Genomic DNA, 22,148 nt, shown 5'->3' on the forward strand with positions numbered 1-22,148 from the left:
TTCTACTTTTTGTGTTGAGAAGTCTGCAGGAGAAATTTGTGAGGCTCAGGCATTATTGTACTCCAACTCCTGAGTCCTCACAGGGATAATCAAGGATGATAGCAGTCATAGACTAACGCCTGGAGGTCTACGGGGTCCTCTCCATTATTTTACAGGCTAAGATTAACCTATACTGACAGTTAATGAAACCTCAGATTAAGTCCTTCCCTTTAAGGACTGGTCTCAACTCATGTTCATTCAGAAGTGGCAAACTCACTGCAATGTGACTTCCTTGCCTGACGTTTCGTTGTGAATTAACCTGCCCACAGTCAAGGAGGAAACCTGGCTATAGAATACTGCAGTTATAGGAAATGTCCTTGAGCTTGTACTCCTATCTAACTTGCCTCCTTTGCCTTTTGCTACTAATTCAAGAGCAATTGCAACAGCCTCCAATGCTATCAGAGTTTACCACAAGGCAGACAACTACCAGGGTTGAAAGATAATGCATTGGTCCCTGGCATCATTCCAGAAGACTGCCCTAACCCCATCACATACCTTTCTTGAATGTTTTTAAAATTAAAACTAAAAACGGGCCCCATAAACTTAAGAGACATGGAAGCAATTTTGATACATTTTTAGTCCATCTGGGCTACTTCAAACCCAAGAAATATCTTTATTTTACCAAGAGGTGGAAAATGATTGTTGTCCATTTTCTTTAACTTTTAAGGCTGTTCTAAAGGGACTTTTAAAAACCATTAAAGCAAAAAAAAAATTTTTTTTTAAATAGAAAAAATCAGTAATGGAAGCAAGGTTTGAGGACTCCTAAAAACAGCCTTGGGTTACCTGTGGCCTGTAGAATATTTTTCTATAGGTCTGCAGGGCAGCGCATTCACCTCTCTTCATGAAGTGAGAGAGGGCCTATTCATAATATGCAATTACAGCTTTCTTATTCCTCTCAATCTATCATGGTTCTGTCCTATGAAATCCTAGAATTGGCAATTCAGGGAGAGACATTTAGAATTTCTCAGTCATAGCATTCCAAGTGTCTCCCTAGACTACAAACCCTAGAATCCAATAGAATGAAACCATGGTAATTCAAGTGGAACAATCGTGCTCTAATTGTGTAGTGTGAATGGGCCTGGGAAGTAAGTTGCTGCAATTTTGCCAGTTCAGATGGCGGCAGTGGGCATCTGATAACACCAAATCAACACATCAGTATTAGAATAAAAATTCACCATAAGAAAAGAACACAAAAGGATAATCTCTTTGAGCTTTGACATCTCAGTGAGCCACAGGGCGTCACTATAAAAATAAATCTGCCCTTAAATCCTCTAATGGAAGCACATTGATCATTTAACAAAAATCCACTTGTCTAAACTGAATACTGTCCAAAAAAGGAAGGGATTTGCAGAAACTAGAGGACCACACTGAAAAATTAATGTTGCCGTTTAAAATTGGTATTCAAAGATCTAATAATAATAATAATAATAATGATCACATTCTAAAGGTTCAGTGCATTCAGCAGCTATAGTTTTTGCTGCTAGATCATCTAAGCTGACTTTCAAAAAAATAACATCCTAGCTCATCAAAATATACATTTTCCATTTGCTTTTAAATTAAAATAATAATAAAAAAACATTTAAAGAATCCACAAATCGATAGCATGAGTACGTTTCAGGATAATCTACAGCATATAATTTAAAGTTTCAAGATGCCAAGACAATGCATGTGGCAAGTCTACACACTTCCATGTGGCAAGGGAGGCATTGAGACCTTGAGCTTCAGACTTCACTCCTCTTCTTCCAAATAGTATAAAATACCCATCTGCAACAACTGTCAAGGACTCAAATAAGTGTTTAGCATCTCCTCGGAAAAGCAATTCCCAAACAGCAGGTAGAAAACAGCATGCCAGAGTTTCTCGGGTGCAAGAAATATAGAACAAAACAAATACATATTAACATCATTTGAAAATAACATACATACTCTTTTTATTCAAATTCCAACATTAATTTTTTTAAAAAAAATCTGCAAATGCATTTTGAATTTAAATGTTATTTTGTCACAAAATGTTGGTGGGGTATTCTTCCCTAATGTTTACTTGGGGCTATTTGCTTTTTTTTTTTTTTTAAGTCTTTGCAACTCAACCACTGCACTACAATTGAAGGTTATTTATGCAAGCAGAATGTAAAAACAGGAAATGTAATAAAATGCATTTGTGCACATTTCCTATGGCTGTTACATGAAGCAAGGACTTCATGTAGCAGGGAGAGAATAATCCAAAACTCTCTAATCTAAAAATGAGCAATGACTCAGATTATCCAATTTTAGACTAGAACATGAGAGTCATAGAGGTCTGGAGCCCAGGGAATCAGATCTGAGAACGAAAAGTTGTCCTCCGACCAAATTCTGCCCACCTCTGTGAATGAATAAACAAATATGTTAGAGCATAACATTTGGCAACAGATTTAATTCATGGCCCATTATATCCAATTTCAACAACTTTGTTAAATCTATTGTATCTACTGCTTTCTACCCTTCTGGTAGAATTCGGCCATGTTATCGAGAGGGGCTTTGAAGGTGATTATGAATTCTATTGATGTCCTAGAATTTTGTATGTTAATTGATGGTCATGTGACTACTTTATATTATGAGTATAATATATAAATTTATTAGCCAAGGATACAGTTCCATGTATGAGGGAACACATACGACTTCCTTTGAGAATTCCACAGGACAAGACAGTCTGCCAAGCTGTTCTTCATAGAGAGTCAAGGCTTCAGTCAGATTGACACAATTTCCCTAAAAGACGCAATGGGGCAAACTGATAAACAAACCTAACATATTCATAAACACATTTGTTCATATTAATTAATTAATTAATTAAATATATTAAAGCAGGCAATGATCACTTCTGCTCCTTTTAGTATCAATAAGAACCTCAGAAAAATAAACATATTATTGGAGAAGCATTTGAAGATTGTAGTAGAGGCATGTTGTCACAATTCAGGCATAATAAACCAGGTACTGTAGGCATTATTTCAAATATAAGACATAAACTAGATAAAGGAATTAGGAGTACAAGTATGGAAACTTTCCACATTCAACTACTTGAAGGTGAAAATGAAATGTTTCAATGTTATGAACAAATTCTAGGACTAAGTGAATAATGTTCTGAACACATTTATTATATTAAAATTGGAGTCACTGTTAATATTTTGTTTGCAAGGAAGGGTAAACAGGAAGAGAGGAGAAACAATTTTATCCAAGAACAAGAATTACCAAATTGAATTATCAGAGCAATACTGCCATCCTTACATAAGGTAAATGTTTCCCCCTGACCTTAAGTCTAGTCGTGTCCGACTCTGGGGGTTGGTACTCATCTCCATTTCTAAGTCAAAAAGTCGGCATTGTCCATAGACGTCTCCAAGGTCATGTGGCGGGCATGACTGCATGGAGTGCTGTTACTTTCCCGTTAGAGCAGTACCTATTGATCTACTCACATTGGCATGTTTTCGGACTGCTGAGTTGGCAGAAGCTGAGGTTAACAGCAGAAGCTCATTCCGCTCCTTGGATTTGAACCACCGACATTTCAGTCAGCAAGTTCAGCAGCTCAGTAGTTTAACCCACTGTGCCACTGGGGGATCCTTAAATATCCATGGATATTTAATCAATTGATTCAATCAACTACAGTTTGAATCCAAAAAGTAAACCTTGATTTTGTAATTTTATATACGGGACACCATTTTACTATGCCATAGTATGTAATAGGACTTGAGCATCCACCAATGTGGTATCCAACGGGAGTCCTGGAACCATTGTAGTACAATGCACTAAAAAGACTGCAATTCAATATACTAATACTGGGAATATAGAAACCAGAACATTAAGTGAGAATTGAATGGTGGTGAATAGCCCAGGTAACCAAATTATTTTGGTTTAATGTTGGAATATGGTGCCCAAGTGTTTGCCCCATGGATTCGACCTGTTTTCATCAAAATGAAGAATCCCCCCCCCCCCCCAAATCCCTTAGCCCTGCAGCTGCTCATAAACCCTAAATGTCTGCTTGTAAGGCTGAAAAAGTCCCTGGAAATACCTAGCTAAAAGATATTAATGTTAAGCATTTCATAACCATTGTGAAATGCCAAGGAAAGGTTCAGGTAAATGTAAGGAAGCTGAATACATGAAACATTTTAGTAATCTATTATTATCCACAATCTTGCATTGGTTATTTGATTCTGCTGTCTTTAACAAAGCATATAATTTAGTCAGCATCAAAATGAATGGGGTAGTGCATAAACAACCTGCATGTGTAATTTGGAAATCACAAATAGAAAACACTGCTAGGTAATTTATGGGACATTCTAGCAGTACTGTAGCATTTTAATAGCATGACTAAATCCATATAATGAGGGGAAGCTACAGCTTAGTTCTGTAGATTGCCATCCTCTATATCCCAATGCTCATCTTCATAAATGGCATCATAAATGACAAGGAACAAGAGCAGACAACCCAGCAGGCAAATTACAGGAATTAACGAAGAAGATTATTAAGAGGCTGTATGCTACATCTACATTTTGTTCAATCCAGGAACTGTTTCATCTTAGGCAGTCAGTTATTCACTGTGAAAATTTCTTTTTAAAAAACAAGAAAAAAACCCAATAACAATTCACATATTTGGATACTTCACTTGAAACAAATTCATTTAGACCTCTCATATGCCCATGTCCAAAACTATTCATAGTACAGTAGAGTCTCACTTATCCAACATAAACGGGCCGGCAGAATGTTGGATAAGCGAATATGTTGGATAATAAGGAGGCATTAAGGAAAATCTATTACACATCAAATTAGGTTATCATTTTACAAATGAAGCACCAAAACATCATGTTAGACAACAAATTTGGCAGAAAAGGTAGTTCAATACACAGTAATGCTATGTAGTAATTACTGTATTTATGAATTTAGCACCAAAATATCATGTTATATTGAAAACATTGACTACAAAAATGCATTGGATAATCCAGAATGTTGGATAAGCGAGTGTTGGATAAGTGAGACTCTACTGTATATGTACCCTGATACAGGAACAAAATATCATTTATCTGCTGTGAACAAATGCTTTCAGAAGTGTAACAAAGAAAACCAGTGTCATATAGTGGAGACCAGGTTTTGATTCCTCACTTGGCCATAGAAGCCCACTGGGAATTCATCTACATTGTAGAATTAATATAGTTTAACACCACTTAAGTGTCATGGCTCAATTCTATGGGGTCCTGGGAGTTGTACTTTTACAAACTCTTCAGCTTTCTCTGCCCAAAAGCACTGGTGTCTCAGTAAACTACAAATCCTAGGATTCCACAACATTGAGCGATGGCAGTTAAAGTGATGTTAAACCGTGTTAATTCTACAGTGTAACTGCACTCCATATTTCAGAGGAAGAAGCATGTGTGTGCGCATATGCACACACACACACACAAAGACAAGAATCACAACATCTGGGCCCCAACCTACCCCAAAGGTAATTTCAATATGAAAAAGAAAACTGTTGCTCTCTGAAGCTTCCAGGAGCCATTCCCTTTGAAAACTAGGAACAGCCTTCCTGTGCCTTGCTCCCTCACTCCTAGAATTTGCAATACTAGAGGTGGCTTTCCAGCTTCATTCCCGGGGGCTAGATTCATTGCACAGTGAACCCCAACAGCATAAAACTGGTCCCTAGACTTCAAGGGCATGGCCACCTTGCTTCAAATCCCTAACAAGGGAAATTATATAAACAGTTTAACAGGATGTGTTGTCGAAGGCTTTCATGGCCAGGATCACAGGGTTGTTGTATGTCTTTCGGGCTGTGTGGCCATGTTCCTGAAGTTTAACAGGATTATTCATGTTTGTAAATATGCACATGGAAACTCACAACTGTCTCAAGATTACACTGATCAGTATTTGTTAAGTTCCCATTTTATGAGCTCTGGAAAGACTATCGGATACAATCCAGCTGCTTACATCTCACTAGATATGTACAATCTTCTGGATTTCAGACTCAGAGCTGAAATGTTTGATCATCAAGCTCTACCTAGTGGCCTAAGAGTATAGTGCAGACTACCAGCATATCTGGCGATTTGACAGGGTTCATTTTTTCCTGTACCCACTGCTATCAGATTAATGCTATCTGCTCGCGTGTAGGTCAAGGTCCTTTGACTTTAATCATTATTTTAACAAGGGGCATGTTCATATTGTATGTTGACAACACTTTGACCTCATATATGCTGAAACCTTTCCACTTATCCTGAGCTGTTAACACCTATCAAAGCAACTAGATTTATACATTAGAAACAAACTAAACTAATCCCAAGTTTTCAAAAGCAGCAGAAATTGTCACTGAAATTCCTAAGTTGAAGTTTTGTCAAAGTAAAAAAGTTTGCTAATTTTGAAAAGGAATTTACAATGCAAGTATATGCCTATTTAGAGATTAAATGGGGTTTGCTTAGATGTATATAGGATTACAGCCTTATAGGTTATATCAGACCTTAGCCCTAAAGAGAGTACAAAATTGAGCATTGGCTTCTGTGTTCCTTCTAGTTGTTCTCAATTTATATCAACCCTGAGGCAAACTTATCACAGGGGTTTCTTAGCAAAATCTGTTCAGAGGTAGTTTGCCATAGCCCTCTTCTGAAGCTGAGAGAGTGTGGCCTGTCCAAAGTCACCCAGTAGATTTTCATGGCTGAGCAGGGTTTCGAGTCCTCATTTACTAAAGTCTTAGTCAAACATCACACTGGCTCGCCAGAAAACTGATCCTAACTTAACAAGGCAAAATGTCCCAAACAAGCCTCAAATAAAATTAATATTGCTGGGCTTTCCCTGAGTCAGGAGCAGGACATGGCTTTATCAATCTGCATACTTCCACAGCTAGAAAGTGATGAGAGAGTCCCAGAGAGTCAATATCTATTTGAATTGTTCAGGTTCAGAACCTGAACTTGAAGTTCATATCCCATACCCCATTCAAACAAGTACATTATCCCAATTGCCTCCTATCTGTAAAAAAACAGTATACAAGTCCAAGTCTTGCTCTTAAAACAAAGGAGCATCTGAATATTTTCCCCCTAGTACTGTATTGCTAGATGGGGAAAAATCTCTTGTCATACCTGTGTGAAGTATTTGCCATCAGGTTTTAAGACTTTCATGGAAAGGTCCAGAATCATCCTTAGAAACTCCCATGTGGAATCTGAAGTAGTAAGAGTTTAATTAGAAAATCACTATTCTCATAAATGTTGGTAGTAATGGGAACAGGCATCACTTGCAATACTGTATGGGTAAGTAGTAAATAGAACTGCATCCTGAAAAATACATGGCATGATCCATTCCTGTATGTTTACAACACGAGGTCTGAAAGTGTTCTTCTCCCTACACCTTTTGCTCATGTACTACCCAAACCATTAATTAGTTTACACATCCCTCCTTATTTCCTTTATCTCCCTTAGATGTAAGTAGCTCATTAAAAACAAGTCTTACACTTGAATTAATTTTGATTAAAGCCACATTTGCATCAGACAGTTCATAGAGATGAAAAATATTAACCTTCTTCTGGAGATGTGGAGATTGGAACAGCTGTCAAGTCATTAATTACATAATCAAACATCCTTTCCTCTTTGGCATACCTCTTCAGCACTGGAATACAATCTTCTATTAGAACCTAGAAAAACAGACACAGACAGAAATAATTTAGATGTGCTTTCCCTGCAGAAACAACTTAATCTGCATATGTAAAATGGCCTGACATTTTCTAATGGTTATTGCATTGTATTGAAAGGTCATATGTTTGCCTAGAAGCAAAAAAGCTGATGCTCAATTTGAACACCACAATATTATCGATTCTAAAGATCAGCTTCATACTCAGTGAGTTCTACATGTGTGAGCTTCAATACTAACAAAGAAATGTCACCCCCAACCTCCCAACACAGAGTGGCTTTAATCCAACATTCCCTCAGCATAGCATAAAGCTCCCGATGCAGAAATATGCTGCACCAGCACTACGCAACCTCATGCTGAATAGTAGCATTGTGAAACATGTGTCACAGAGTTGGAAAAGACCCCCAAGGTCCATCCAGTCCAACCCCCTGCCATGCAGGAATGCAGAATCAAAGCACCCCAGATGGCTATCCAACCTCTGTTTAAAACCTCCAGGAGATTCCAAAATGCTCCAAAGTGCTGCTGTGAAATAATCAACTGCAATACACAACACACAACCGCAAAAAGGTAACAAACATCATTATGCAATTCCACATCACTGCCAGCAGATTGGGGTCCATTATATTATGGAAATTAACTTGCCCCATTTGTGTAGTGAGTCTTATGGACATGTGTATCACAAAAGAAATGCTGAACATACAGATTCATCCGCTGATATCTCATTTTAATTTAACAACCACTCTTTGGAGGAAATGCAGCAAGCTGTCTTATAAATGCCATGGATCCATCTGGTTCAATAATGTCTAGCAGTTGCTCACAAGAGTTACAAAACTTTAGCACCGACAATATTAAAGTCAAACAGACAATAGCACAAATAGAATGAATTGTTTTCAAAAATATATTGCCCAAACACTTTACATCTCTTGCAAATAATAATATTCCCTGCTTTAAATAAAACAAAATCAAATTACCTGATAGCATTCTCCTTTCAGATTGTCCAAGACATCTCCGCATGTTTTCCGCATGAATTTTCGACACCCGTCGATCCCCATTTGGTCAATGTTTTTGATAATAGTTAAGAATCAAATAACTCATTTTGTTATTATTAAAATAACTTTTCTTTCTGAAGAAGCAAGTCTGGATTTTATAAAAATTGGAATGATTACAACTGTAAAACTGTTCTCATTTTTTATAGAAATTCCCCATAAGCACAGGCATAATGATTTTTTTTTTAAAATGTTTAATTATCAGCAACAGCTGCTGATAAATTTTAAGTATCTTGCAAAACCCAATTACTAGTCACAATTTAAACAACTCACTGATTCAATAAGTCTTACTCTATTTGGGATTAGCAAGTGGAATTAGGCTATAAACATAACAATACTTTTCTGAAACTATTCTATTCAGGAAGATTTAAGCTGTACATAGACAGCAAAATTAGAGTTAGTTCTGAGAGATGTCCACTCAAATCACTAAGAATCATTCACCTATGCCAAGGTTTCAAAATATGAAGGCTAAAAAATTTTTAATGGACTATCAGCCACTTATCAAAAGGATATCTCTACCATGGTGACCATCTTTGGTTTCAATTTGACTATTTCATACAATATTCCCCCATCACCACCTCCAAGAATGAGCACTTCTTTGTCAGCATAGTCTTCTTTTCCACTGCCCATTATAGCTTGAGTATATGCCAGGTCACTCTCTGCCAGATCTTTAAAAAATACAGGTATTAGATATATAGGTACATTAAAAGAAGTGGATGCCAAACAACAATATAAATCCATAATGATTTTGAGTATCCTAAAATGTTTACTTTTTAAGATATGTGTGTGTGTTTGAAGTGATAGTCTACATTGATCAGAGGAGATATTCCTATCTGATTGAAAAGTATTTTTGTACCTCATGTATCAGTTTCCAAAGGAAAAGAGAAGGAACAAAAGAATCCCAAAGTTCTCTGGGAGGCCTTGATTAGAGACCCAAATTCTGCTCTCTCAAGAAATATCCTATTTTTGCCCCCTACTCAAAACTCCCCAACCCACCAAAACATAGGGTGGGACATATTTCGAAGATTTACCAAACCATAATGCTTGAAAATGGCTTGAGAATGTCACAACTTGGGTAGACTGACTCTATAGAAACTGAAATTTTATGACATGAAGTACTTACTGACATCCCCACTGAGTATAAGAATATTTCCAAATTGTTTTGAGTGTAAAATTTTAATATTCTGATAAGGTGACTCTTCATCATAGACAACTTCATCAATATCATATTCCACCAGTCGCCCATCTGCTGTGGGCCAGTATCTGTCAATGGTATCTCCTCTCACAATGGCTGGCAACCTATGAACAAAAAGATAAAGCAAAGGTATACAAAACGAGAACAATATCCACAGATTTAAATTTGTGCAAATTAGCAAAAGGGATATTACTTTCTTAAACTAGAAACATCAAAGAACTTTACTTGCATATGTTCACCTAATAACCAATCTGTATTTAAAGCATTTTACTGTCTGATTACTGATACGCCAACATATTTGCAGCACAGTTAAATTTAGTGGATAACAAAGCTTTCAACACAGATAAGTAACATGTTAAAAGTGTTTTTGAAACTAAGGTTATAAAAATGCAAACATCCAAGCAAACTCATGTTTTAATTAAGTGCATATTTTAGGAACATAAGTCTGCTAGTTCTGCCCAAATTGATTTTACAAATGTAATTCCCAGATTGCTATGTGAATATGGAAGTTGCTACTTTATAGTTTGGATATGAACTGTCAAATCATTTCTGAAGAAAGGTGAATATCTGTGCTTTTGCATAAAAGGATAAAATTAAAAATCCCCAGTTCCACAATCTCAGAGCCCTTCTACACTGCCATATAATCCAGATTATCTACTTTGAACTGGATTATATGAGTCTACATTGCCATATAATCCATTCAAATCAGATAATCTAGATTTTATATGGCAGTGTAGATGAGGCCTTAGCCTCAGAAGAAAGCAATGGCAACTGCTCCTTGTGTGACCCTTCATGTTGCCTGTCATCTTATGGCAACCCCATGAATTCCAAAGGCAAGGAATATCTGAAAGACTGTTTTACCAATTTGCTTTAGGGTTCTCCTAAGTCGGAAATGACTTGATGGCTCTCAACAGCAGTGATTCCACTTTTCTTATCGTTCAATAGTTCTTAAACATGTTGCTTAAGAGACACTAGAGGGCAGTACCTGACCACAACAAACCCAAGGCTCAAAGTAATAGAAAAATTAATTTTTGGTTCCCAGCCTGATAATGATCATAATTTGGAGGCAGTAAGTACATTGTAACTGTCTCCCATTTTAGATTTTATTTATGCCTCAGCATTAGATACTTGGCCAGAAAGCTACAATTGCACTCATTTTCTGCTTGTGGATTTCCCATAAGTAACTGTTTTGTCATTGTAGGTATCAAATCCTGGACCCTAAACTAACCTTTGTCTCATCTAGCATGACTTTTATTTTGGTTATCTAATTTCAGGGTTCTACCCAATATCCAAATTTTCACAATATTTCCAAAGTCAATTGGAAAAGAAAGAACTGGAGAGTATAAACTGTACAGGGGGACACAATGTAAAGGACCCCCACAGGAAATTTTGAACAACCCAAAGCTACATATTCCGTTTATCTCCTTGAATAGGATCCCAATTAAAGTGTAATCATAATAGTCTTCCAATTGGGCAGTGTGAAAGAGCCCAAATAATAACAATGGAGAATACCCCTATCTCCTAAAAAAAAAATCAGTATAACAATTGGCTATTTTGCGCATTCTTAGGCCCAGTGCCAGCTGCACTTAACAATGCAAATACAATAAAACTAGTTTATATACCAAAATGAAGATCTTAATTACACAAGCCTTTATCCCACTAGGTGTGTATTATCACTACATTTATAGGCCATCCAGATGTCGTAAAAATCTGCAGAAACAGCATTGTTTGATCAGCAGCAGAAAACTGCATAAACAGGAAACTGATCTGTTGGTGTTATTTAAAGTGAACATTTCCCTGTCCTATGGGATATACATCAAATATATTATGCAACTATGGGAAATATTTAGTAAAAATATTTCTGTCCAAAGACAGAAAGGTGCATTTCACACAACTCCAACCTATCCTACTTCGCTCTCCAACCTCTAATGTAGTGTGCATCTAAACTGTAGAATTAAAGCAGTTTGACACTATTTTAACTGCCATGGCTCAATGCAACGGAATCATGGAAATAGTCATTACAGTCTTTAGCCTTCTCTGCTAAAGAGTGCTGTTGCCTCACTAAACTACACCTGCCATAGCTTTGAACCATGGCCAAAAATAAAGTGGTGTTAAACTGCATTAATTCTACAGTGTAGGTGTGTCCTTCATCAGTCTCTTCACAAGAAGAATCCAACTGCACCATTTTAAAAGAATATGTATTCATATTTCTGGCCCTTTGATATACCGTATAGTATCTTCATTTATTTGGGGAGATATATGTCCAGCAACTCCGTAAGTAGGATTACAAGGGATGTGTTTCAGCTGGTGAGCATCGTTAATGCAAACTGCTGGGATGAATATGGAGAACATCCTGACCTCTGAATCCCTGTACTCATTCACTAGTCTTAGAGAGGAGATATAGTTAGATCTCAGTTGCAATGTAGTATTAATGCAAAGTATCGTTTTTTCAATCTTCTTTTAAATAAGCAGTGATACAGTTGCTTCTTTTAAAAAAACATTCCTGTACTTTGACAAATGTAAACCAGTATCAAATCCTTCTTTTTGGGGCAAGCTGCCATCCAATTTCTTGCTGTCATAGATGATAAAATGTTTTCTAGATTGATATCAAGAGCAGGATATGGAACTGAGACTTCGACAATCACTTTAGTAAACTATCTTCACCTGAACATCAATGGGAAAGTATGTTTCTGCTGACACCTTTGGAGTTTGATACCACTGTCCATGTGACTGCCTGAGGGGTTTAGGAATTAGGGACACTATACTTCAGTTGTTCTGGTTTCACCTCTCAGGTGGGCCCCAGATGGTGGTGTTTGAGTACAGCTGCTCCTCAAGAAAGGAACTGTTATGTGGCATCTCACAAGGTGCCACCCTATCCCCAATGCTCTTTTACATCTACACGAAACCGCTGAGATGATCACCAGGAGGCATGGAGCAGGGATTTATAAGTGTGTTGGTGATGCCACAGAACATTTCTAATTGGTGTTTTGTATTTTTACTTGGTATTATCTATTGCCATATCTCAATGTGTTATTCCTGGCCTTGATCCATAGAAAGCGGAAGAAACATCAACAGTTTTCCTCTGAGACTGAGAGCAGGAGATTTCCCCACGATCACCCAGTGGGTTTCCATGGCTGAGCAGAGATTCGAACCCTGGTCACTCAGAGTTCTGGGTCAATATATAAATCATTACACCATGCTGACTTTAACCAAGTGTGTAAAATGTCTTACCTTTTTACCCGTTTGATGTTTCTGTGAAACAGTTCTTTCATTCTTTCTTCTACCTTATTTAGAAGCTACAGGAGAGAAGTGCATTCGGTAAAGGTGGCTGCCTTGGAGTAGTGAATCTAAAATTCAATACTGGAGCTTAATTTTGAAATATTTTATTTATTCAACCAACTTGTCTCCCTTACTTACATGGCAAAAATGTCTAATAGCATTAAGTTGCCCAAGAAATTATTAAGTAAATGTAGACACTTATAGATTGAAACAAGGAGTAACTGGTAATATTTTGTCCTCTTATGTGTTCATCTGTTAAGAAAATGAACCAAGTCTACAACAAGCAATTGTTGCTATTACAATACTAGGTAAATTTCACAGGTTCATAAATCTCCTTTCTTTTTTATTATCTCATTTTCTTGCTATTTAGCGCAGGTTGAGGAGGAAAGGAGAACCAAAAATACTTCCCACAAAAACAAACAGGTTGTGTACTTTAAAGTTAAACAAATTTATTATGACTTAAACTTCCATGATCTAGAGACTTCTTCAAGGGATACATGAAGTGTGAAGTTTCTTCTTTCTTCATTTAGTACAAATACACTGTTAGGAGTGTACAATCTATGTTTTGTGAGCAAATCCAGAGTGTTTGGCAGTTCTGTCATAGCCCGGATAAAATTAGTCATGTATTAATAATATTTGTAAGTTACCATGTAAACATGTTCTCAGGACAGAATAGAAAATCAGTACAGTTTATGTTCTGCTTTTATTGACAAAACATTATTTCCTATTCCACTCTTTAGCAGGTACTCAGAGGCTAAACAATGTTTTTTCAAAAAATTAAAACAAGCATCCAATTTGTTTCATTTCTAAAATGAATATAGTAAGAAGTATGAGAACAAACAAGTCGATTCTAGAATGTGAAAGCTACAAACCTGGGTTTTGTGAGCAAAGGGAGATGGCAAGCCTCCAATCCTAACTTGCATCTTGGTTACAAAACAAGCCAAGATGTGCAACCGTAGTTTATTGTTGGCTTCTCCCTCTTAACAAATCACAGCTGCATGAGTTTGGACATCCTAGCAACCTGTTAGTACAGTCGGCCCTCCGTATGCACAGATTCAATATCCATGGAGTCAACCATCCATGACTTAATTGTATTTAGGGAGTGGGATCCAAAAAGAGAGCCCTTAACTTGTCATTTTATATAAGGGACACCATTTTTATGATGTCATGGTATATACTGGAACATGAATATCCTCAGATTTTGGTATCCAGGGGCCTGTCCCAGTGGATACCAAAGGGCCCACAATAGTTTGAAACAGAAAGCACATTCTTTCAATGTCCCATTTAAAAACGAGGCTCACATAAGTGTCTTCCATTATTTCCCTTTGTAGCTAAATCAAGTCCAATGCATTATACTGCGATAATTTAAATCTAATTTCTTCACACCCAAATCTAACACGTTATTACAGGCATGGGCAAACTTTGGCCCTCCAGGTGTTTTGGACTTCCACAATTCCCAACAGCCTATCGGCTGTTAGGAATTGTAAGAGTTGAAGCCAAAACACCTGGAGGGCCAAAGTTTGCCTATGCCTGTGTTAGTGCTATACCACAAAGAATCTCAGCTCAGCAGAAAAAAGACAAAACAATGCTACAGTTCAGTAAAATATATACATAAAAAGAAAAGGTCAATTCTTTGTTTTTAGAAATTTTGCCTCTATTTCTATAAAAATAATGGTATACCTACCTGACCTGCATCTTCTCCTCCATTCAAATCATTGTAGGTCTGTATATCCACCAACACCAAGCCATGAGGATAAATTCTCAGATTGGCAAAACTAGACAATTAGAATGAAAGATCATTCCTTTGACCTTGATGACAAATATTGATCATAACACCTTTCACAAATCACGGATACAATTTCAGCTTACCTGCCATTTTTATTGACATATGTTGCTAGGTAACCATGATCTTCCCAGTTATGAATAGTCTCTGTCATTCCCTGTTTTTGGAAGATGGACTGCAGACCTTTAAAAATAGCATTACAATCAGCTAGACAATAAAAAAGAAGAAAAACAGCAATTAATACACAGTACCTGAATTGTCTCCCCCTAACTTTAATACTTCCATCAGAGTCATCATGAATCTAACATGAGAATACCAGTAATGTGACAATCTATGTTTTGAAGACATTTGACTTTTTATTCATAATGTTTTCCTAGGACTAAAACATCAAATGAAATAAATTATTATATGTTTAACTTAAATTAGCACTGGAACTCCATGCTGGCAGAGGTTATCCTTCATGTGCATGTCATTCAAACATCAGATAAAATATATGTTTATCTGTCAGGGTTTAAATGATTATATTTGTTTGGGCTGTGGTTTAATTATATTTGATGAGACATTTGTAATTTATGGTTTGAAATGCTTGTAACTTTCTACTTCAAACTGTGATTTTATGTAGGCAGTTATGTGTGCTGGATTCCTTTGAAGAAAGGATGAAAATCAAACTGATGATGGTAATAATGGCAGGCTAAAGCCCAAACACAATTGAAATGTAACCCTTGTAACTTTGCAGTATCCATGAAACACACAGCACACACATCAAGGATTGTTCTGGTTTTCTGACATATGCACAAACAGTGACAAATATTTGTCTAGATCATGTTGAGCACTTAGCATCACCCTGGATGTTGGATTGCAACTCCCATTGGTCCAATCAGCACAGCCAACAGTGAGGCATGGGACATTCCAGTTCAACTGGGTCTGGAGACTCAAGAAAGTGCCCATAACATCAACCAGAACATACCAAATCAGATTGATAAAGCAAGCTCAGCACTATCTATGGTGCCACTGACTCTTTATGGCAGTGGTTCTCAACCTATGAGTCCACAGATGTTTTGCCCTATAACTCCCAGAAATCCCAGCCAGTTTACCTACTGTTAGGATTTGTGAGCCAAAACATCAGGAGGCCCACAGGTTGAGAACCATTACTTTTGGGTTTCCACACATGGGCCTTGTTCAGTTTTATCTTCGGGATTCCCTGGGGTTTCTACAATTAATCAATGTGCTCCATCACTGAGTTATCAATTCTATAAAGGCTAATAAACAAAGTATAATTGGCTTTCCATATCCAGATTCCATCATACACAGCTTGAAAATATCCCCTCTCCAAATAATTCCAAAAAACAACTTTGATTTTGCCATTTTATGTAATTGAGACCATTTTACTCTGCCATTGTATAGTTAGACTTGAGCATATATAGATTTGGTATCTATGGGATTCTGGAAACAGATCCCAGTGGCTATCAAAGACTCATTGTATCTGAAGAAGAGCATGTTATTTTCTGCATTAAAAACTCTGTGCTTCTATTTTAAAGAAACCCACTGGTAGCAAGCTAACTCTTCTGCAGTCCTGCCTGCTTCAGACCATAGTTTTTACAGGAAATGGGAATTATGTGGCCCCTGCCCCAGCACCCCAACCAATATTCCCCAGCATGCTTAAATGCATTTGAAATTCTGTTTTGGGGGCTCCCTCATCACCAATATGGGCCCCCAAGGGCGCAGTGGGTTAGCCCTCTGAGCTGCTGAATTTCCTGACTGAAAATTCAGCCATTCGAACCGGAGAGCAGGGTGAGCGCCTGCTGTTAGCCCCAGCTTCTGCCAACCTAGCAGTTTGAAAACATGCAAATGTGAGTAGATCAATAGGTACCGCTCCAGCGGGAAGTTAATGGCGCTCCATGACCTTGGAGGTGTCTACAGACAATGCCGGCTCTTCGGCTTAGAAATAGAGATGAGCACCAACCCCCAGAGTTGGACACGACTAGACTTAATGTCAGGGGAAACCTTTATCTTTAACTTTACATCCCCAAAAGAAAAAGTGACCAGGATTAATGTGATATCAAAGTGGCAACTACAGTAGCTTCTTGTGGCCAAAATGTGATCAGGCAGTCCTCTTCACCTCCGGAGCATGCAACCATCTCCGGAGCATGCTTATACAAAGGATGAAAAAAGTTTGGTCCCCAGATCTATTGTACTCCAAATCCCTGTACTCCAACTGGTGGCTGGGACTTCTGGGAAATGAAGGAAGAACTAAGATTCCTCACCACTAATTTTAACCGACTTTTTCTTAACTTGTACACAAGATAATCTAGGCCATTTGTAGCTGAGACTTGGCTGGTCACATCACAGGGATGGCATTTATACAGCCCTCCAGATAATGGTAAACTGCAACCCACAACATTCCTCACTTCTGGAAATGTTGGCTACGGCAGCGCAGTTCAACACCTGTATGTCCACATTATTCCTGTCCCTTTTAAATAGTATCATCTTCTGAAGTCCTTTCTATTCAGTGACTAATTTGTGGTGGTGATGATAATACAATGGGAGACTTCCTTCAATCCCTACAGTTGTTGTTGAATCATATCTCTCTGATATGGCCTCCAGCTGTTTCCTTACATTAAGGAAGGCTGAATAGAGAAATTTGGACAAAGTTTGAGAATTATGTGGGAAGTAAAGGAGCACAACATTGGGGGAAGAAAATATATTTTTTATTACTTGTGACTTGTAACCTGGGGAGCTAATGAATACGAATTACAAAGTTATGGATAAAATTAACTCTTACTCAGATGGGTATCAGACCATTATGTTTCTAAAGCCATATAATCTTCTACCTGGTCTATGAACATAATCATAGAGTTGCAGGAATGGTTAGTTTTCCTTTCACTATAGGCTGAATATATTGACATTCTAATTATGCCTTGGTGTGTTATTAATATAAAAAACAAAAACAAGCAGCTGAGAAATAGCCGGTTTGGTTTCACAGATTTTGTTCAATGTCTTTTCAATAGAGGACAAACATTTATCCAAGGTGGATGTGCTTATCAATTGATTCTGCATAATGTCTATGTGCACACCTTCACGTTGTTTCCGACTTATAGAAATCCTAAAATAGACCTAACATGGGTTTTTTTAAGCAAGATTTATTCATAGATTTTCCTGCCTTCCTCTGAATCTGAAAATATGACTTTCCCAAGGCCACCCAATGGATTTCAATGGCTGAGAAGAGATTTGAATCCTGACCTCCAGAGTCACTGCCCAATGCTCAAACCACTACACTATGCTAGCTCTCCTTTCTGAATAATAACAATGTCATAACTAAGGTTGGCATCCCTCAGTATGGTAATTAATAGTGTCATCCCCCTGGATCTCCTCCCATCCCAGACCATACCACAAGGTGGTGACCAAATCTCAGAGCCAGCCCAATTCCCCTGTGACTAAACCCCACCCAGCCCTCCACTTGCAGCCAACTTTCAAGGATATAGTGGATCTACTGTATTCATATTTGTACGACTCACATTCAGTTAACTTTCACATAGATCTCCCGGCTTACTTTCAACTATCCTTTTTAGGGGGAAAATATGTTGTCTGTATCAGGCGAAATGATAAAAAGCTGGTATAGTAGCTGGTATAAAAAGCCCCCCAATAGTGCAACGGGTTAAACCGCTGCGCTACTGAACTTGCTAACCGAAAGGCAGGCATTTCAAATCCAGGGAATGGGGTGAGCTCCGGCGGTTAATCCCAGCTTCTGCCAACCTAGCAGTTTGAAAACATGCCAATTTGAGTAGATCAATAGGTACCACTCCAGCAGGAAGGTAAGTCCTTCATGCAGTCATGCCGGCCACATGACCTTGGAGGAGTCTACGGACAACATCGGCTCTTCAGCTTAGAAATGGAGATGAGCACCAATCCCCAAAGTCAAACACAAATCAACTTCATGTCAGGGGAAAACCTTTACCTTTACCTATAATAGTACAACTGCTGGACTAGATTTACAGGAAACCAGGGTTGTAATACTTGTTTATCCATGAGAACCTACGGGGTGATCTTGAGCCAGTTACACACTCTCAGTCTCACAGGAAGAAACAAATCTTTGCTCAGAAAACTTTGTGATAGGGTCAGTGTGAGTTGGACTGAACAACAAGGACTATCAACTCATATTTGGATATTGAAAAAAGGAAGATATACATTACTTTTTGTTTTAAATAAACATTATCCTCATCTAAACCTAAATTTTACTCGGTTTTGCTGATACTCTTTATTTCTGGAGCACAAAATAGAGATGAGCTTAAAGAGGAAGCCCTCAGCTGCAAGATATAAAATCTAGTGGTGAACTATGTTGGGAGAGATCAGAGCTGAATTCCATAAAAAGTCATTAAATGCAGTTAAGCTTTGACAGTCTCCTTCAAACTTGTGGAGCAGAGCCTGAAAAAATATGCATGCTTCCCCAAATGCTTTAGAGAAAGGGCAGTTAAAAACATAACAAATAAATAACCTTCCTGTTTACAGTTGCAACAACATTTTGTTTTGAGAAAAGAATATCTATCAATTTGCACGTTGTCAGTTTCCGAGCCCTTCCCTGTTTTAAGTTTTCTTTAACAATTCAGAAGTAAGCAGACAAGAAGAGAATGGTTCCTCGCATTTTCTCAAAAAATGTAACTACAAAAAAAGAACCGGGTGAGGTTAAGGGGTCAGTGGAGTAAATAGTAAAATTATCAGCACTGCAAAATATAGTGCCCTGAAGCAATATTCAATTCAATTCTGACTACTCCAACATTCATTGAGTTACAACCTATAACTGAAATGAATTTATTTGGTAGTGTAACATTTGACATACACAAAATATTCAACACTGCTGATTCTCTACTTTTATTATGCTACAAAATTACCAGTAAATAAACAAAAATAATCTGATGGAATACTTTTTACATAGTCAACAGGAGATGTGAATAGGTAATTTAAGTTATTCTTTTGTGTGGCATCTCTCTCTCCTTGGGGCCTTGATACAAAAGTACATTAATTCCCTTAAGCACTTCCCTTGGCAAAGTTAAACACAACCCAAAAGGATGTTCTGAACATGTATAATTTATCTTCCAATAGGAAAGGAAAACATGCAAATTCCCTAGATGTTTAATTATGAAGAGGGCAATGACATCTTTAACTACACATGACAGCATGTCACTATTTCACTAATAAACTTTGAATAAACTTCATGGGATGGGTGGGGGACAAGAGGGGGTTGGAGTAAACCTCAAAGGAGATTATTTTTAAGTTTATGGGAAAGAAAGCTCAATTAACAAAAGCTTTTTTGTTAAACACTCTACAGCTGACCTGCTGAGTTTAACTGAATATGAACCTATACATCAGAGCTACTGAATGTGGCCTTGTAGACCATAAGAAAGACAACTAGAAACACCCCAACAACTTCACCTAAAAATATACTTAATAGGTCCCTTGTGACCACTGGAGGGAAATTTCACTATGGCCGTTGTCTCCAACCAATAAGGAATGCTTTTTACAAAATTGGAAGTGATATCTGAACATCTTTGGATTTGAACAAAGGCCCTTCTGATGTCTGCAACATGCAGAGAAAGCGCAGAAACAGAAAAATTACACCCCATGTTTTCTAGAGGCCCTTAGGTATTAAGTGTGAGAGAAGGAACCTGCAAAGTTTTCTGTGTATAGCCTTTGGACCTCTAGATGTTATTCACCCCTATTGTGCACAGCGAAGCCATTCCTTCCAAACTCTGCATACAACACAGAAAGAGCTATCTAAACAGGTGTACATATTACTGAAATATCTCCTACCACGTCTCCATAGGTAAATATTTCCATCTCACTGGTAATCAGGGACCTTTTATTTTGTAAACAGAACCCAAGAACACCAGCACCTCCTTTGTATAAGGTTTGGCAGTAAATGCCCAGATACACCATGTTTGTATCCCAGGTAGTAATGGGCCCGGTATTTGTATCATCCGTTTGATTCGTGTTTCTATTTTGTTCCGTCCATTTGGATGGCACAGAACAGGAAGGCACCCCTGGAACGAAAATAAACTTGATACAAAACACAGGCAGGAGCGGGTACCAGCTTCAAACCTTCTTTTCAAATTGATTGCCGCGCAGGTAGGCCCAAAGCACCTGGGCCTGCCAGGGCCTGCAGCTGAGCACTGAGTAAGGAGTGCTGATTACAACAACTTTGTGCAATCCAAGCTTGGGTATTAATCATGGTCACATAATTTCTATATAAATACAATTCCAAAGTTTTTCAGTAACAGCTCTTGAAAGGAAGATCAGTATCCAGCTTGCATCTAAGCTTACATGAACTTGGCTGCACCTGGAAGGTTTTCCTCTTACGTTCTTGAATCTTAAAATATGCTACAGAAGAAGATTCTACAAGAGAACTCTGGAGCCTTAGGTCTACCAGATATTTTGGCTCAGTCATATCACATCCTATGTTATGGGTTTGTGAAACTCATACGGGGCTAAATTTGGCGGCCTGCTCCACTTCGTCTTCCCTTTAAGCATGGAGCCCGCCAGCTCCCATTACACAATGCACAACTACTTCTGGTGGGGCCTTGAGCTTAAAGGGAAGGCAAAGTGGAGCATATCTCCATGGCAGCAACACGGAAGGCTTCCTGTGTTCTGCCAGAAACCATGGAGGGAAGGCAGGCAGTCAAAGCTTCCCCCGTGAGATGGTGAATTGGGTGAGTCGGGCTATGTGGGGTGACAGATTCCCCACATACCCCCCAGGTGCACAGTCGAAATCGCCACAATGTGTGGCGATTCTGGTGGCCTTTGTGATGAGATGATAAGTGTAAACCACCTGGAAGGCCAAATGTACTCACAGTCCTTTTTGAGCATAGATGTTTTACTAGCTGCCACTACAATTCCTTTGGCTTAGGGCAGTGGTGGAGAACCTATGGCATGTGTGCCAAAAGGGGCACGCAGCACCCTCTGTTCTGGCATGCACACATACACACACGCTTGCCCTGAGTGTCCAACCACCACCACCACCACCCATACCTCCTATTTGGGCATCCGGTCTCTAAAAGGTTTACCATCACTGTCCTTAAGCTATAATTGTGTTTTGGATTATAATTCCCAGAAGCATCAGCAGCTATTGCCAATGATCAGGAATTCTGGGAGTTGAAGACCCAAATGCCTGGAATACCAGTTTAGGAAGCACTGC

General features: G+C 38.2%; 1 protein-coding gene across 2 annotated transcripts in view; it reads right to left on the reverse strand.

The window, feature by feature from the left end:
- Positions 1-632: 632 nt before the first annotated feature.
- The window catches only part of sms (spermine synthase), a 28,775-nt gene continuing 7,259 nt past the window's right edge, over positions 633-22,148 (reverse strand). Inside the window, exons 2-11 of one of the 2 annotated variants that reach the window (XM_062977226.1) lie at positions 15,049-15,145; positions 14,864-14,954; positions 13,132-13,196; positions 9,829-10,004; positions 9,217-9,373; positions 8,631-8,718; positions 7,549-7,663; positions 7,116-7,195; positions 2,663-2,778; positions 633-1,803 (exon numbers count right to left, since the gene is read on the reverse strand). In XM_062977226.1, the coding sequence (XP_062833296.1) occupies positions 1,761-1,803; positions 2,663-2,778; positions 7,116-7,195; positions 7,549-7,663; positions 8,631-8,718; positions 9,217-9,373; positions 9,829-10,004; positions 13,132-13,196; positions 14,864-14,954; positions 15,049-15,145 (1,028 nt within the window). In that variant the 3' untranslated portion in view covers positions 633-1,760. Of the gene's footprint in view, positions 1,804-2,662; positions 2,779-7,115; positions 7,196-7,548; positions 7,664-8,630; positions 8,719-9,216; positions 9,374-9,828; positions 10,005-13,131; positions 13,197-14,863; positions 14,955-15,048; positions 15,170-22,148 lie in introns of both variants that reach the window. The other variant, XM_062977225.1, reaches the window with a different exon arrangement.

The sequence above is a fragment of the Anolis carolinensis genome, chromosome 3, assembly GCF_035594765.1.
Source record: "Anolis carolinensis isolate JA03-04 chromosome 3, rAnoCar3.1.pri, whole genome shotgun sequence".
In the NCBI taxonomy this organism is placed as follows: Eukaryota; Metazoa; Chordata; class Lepidosauria; order Squamata; family Dactyloidae; genus Anolis; species Anolis carolinensis.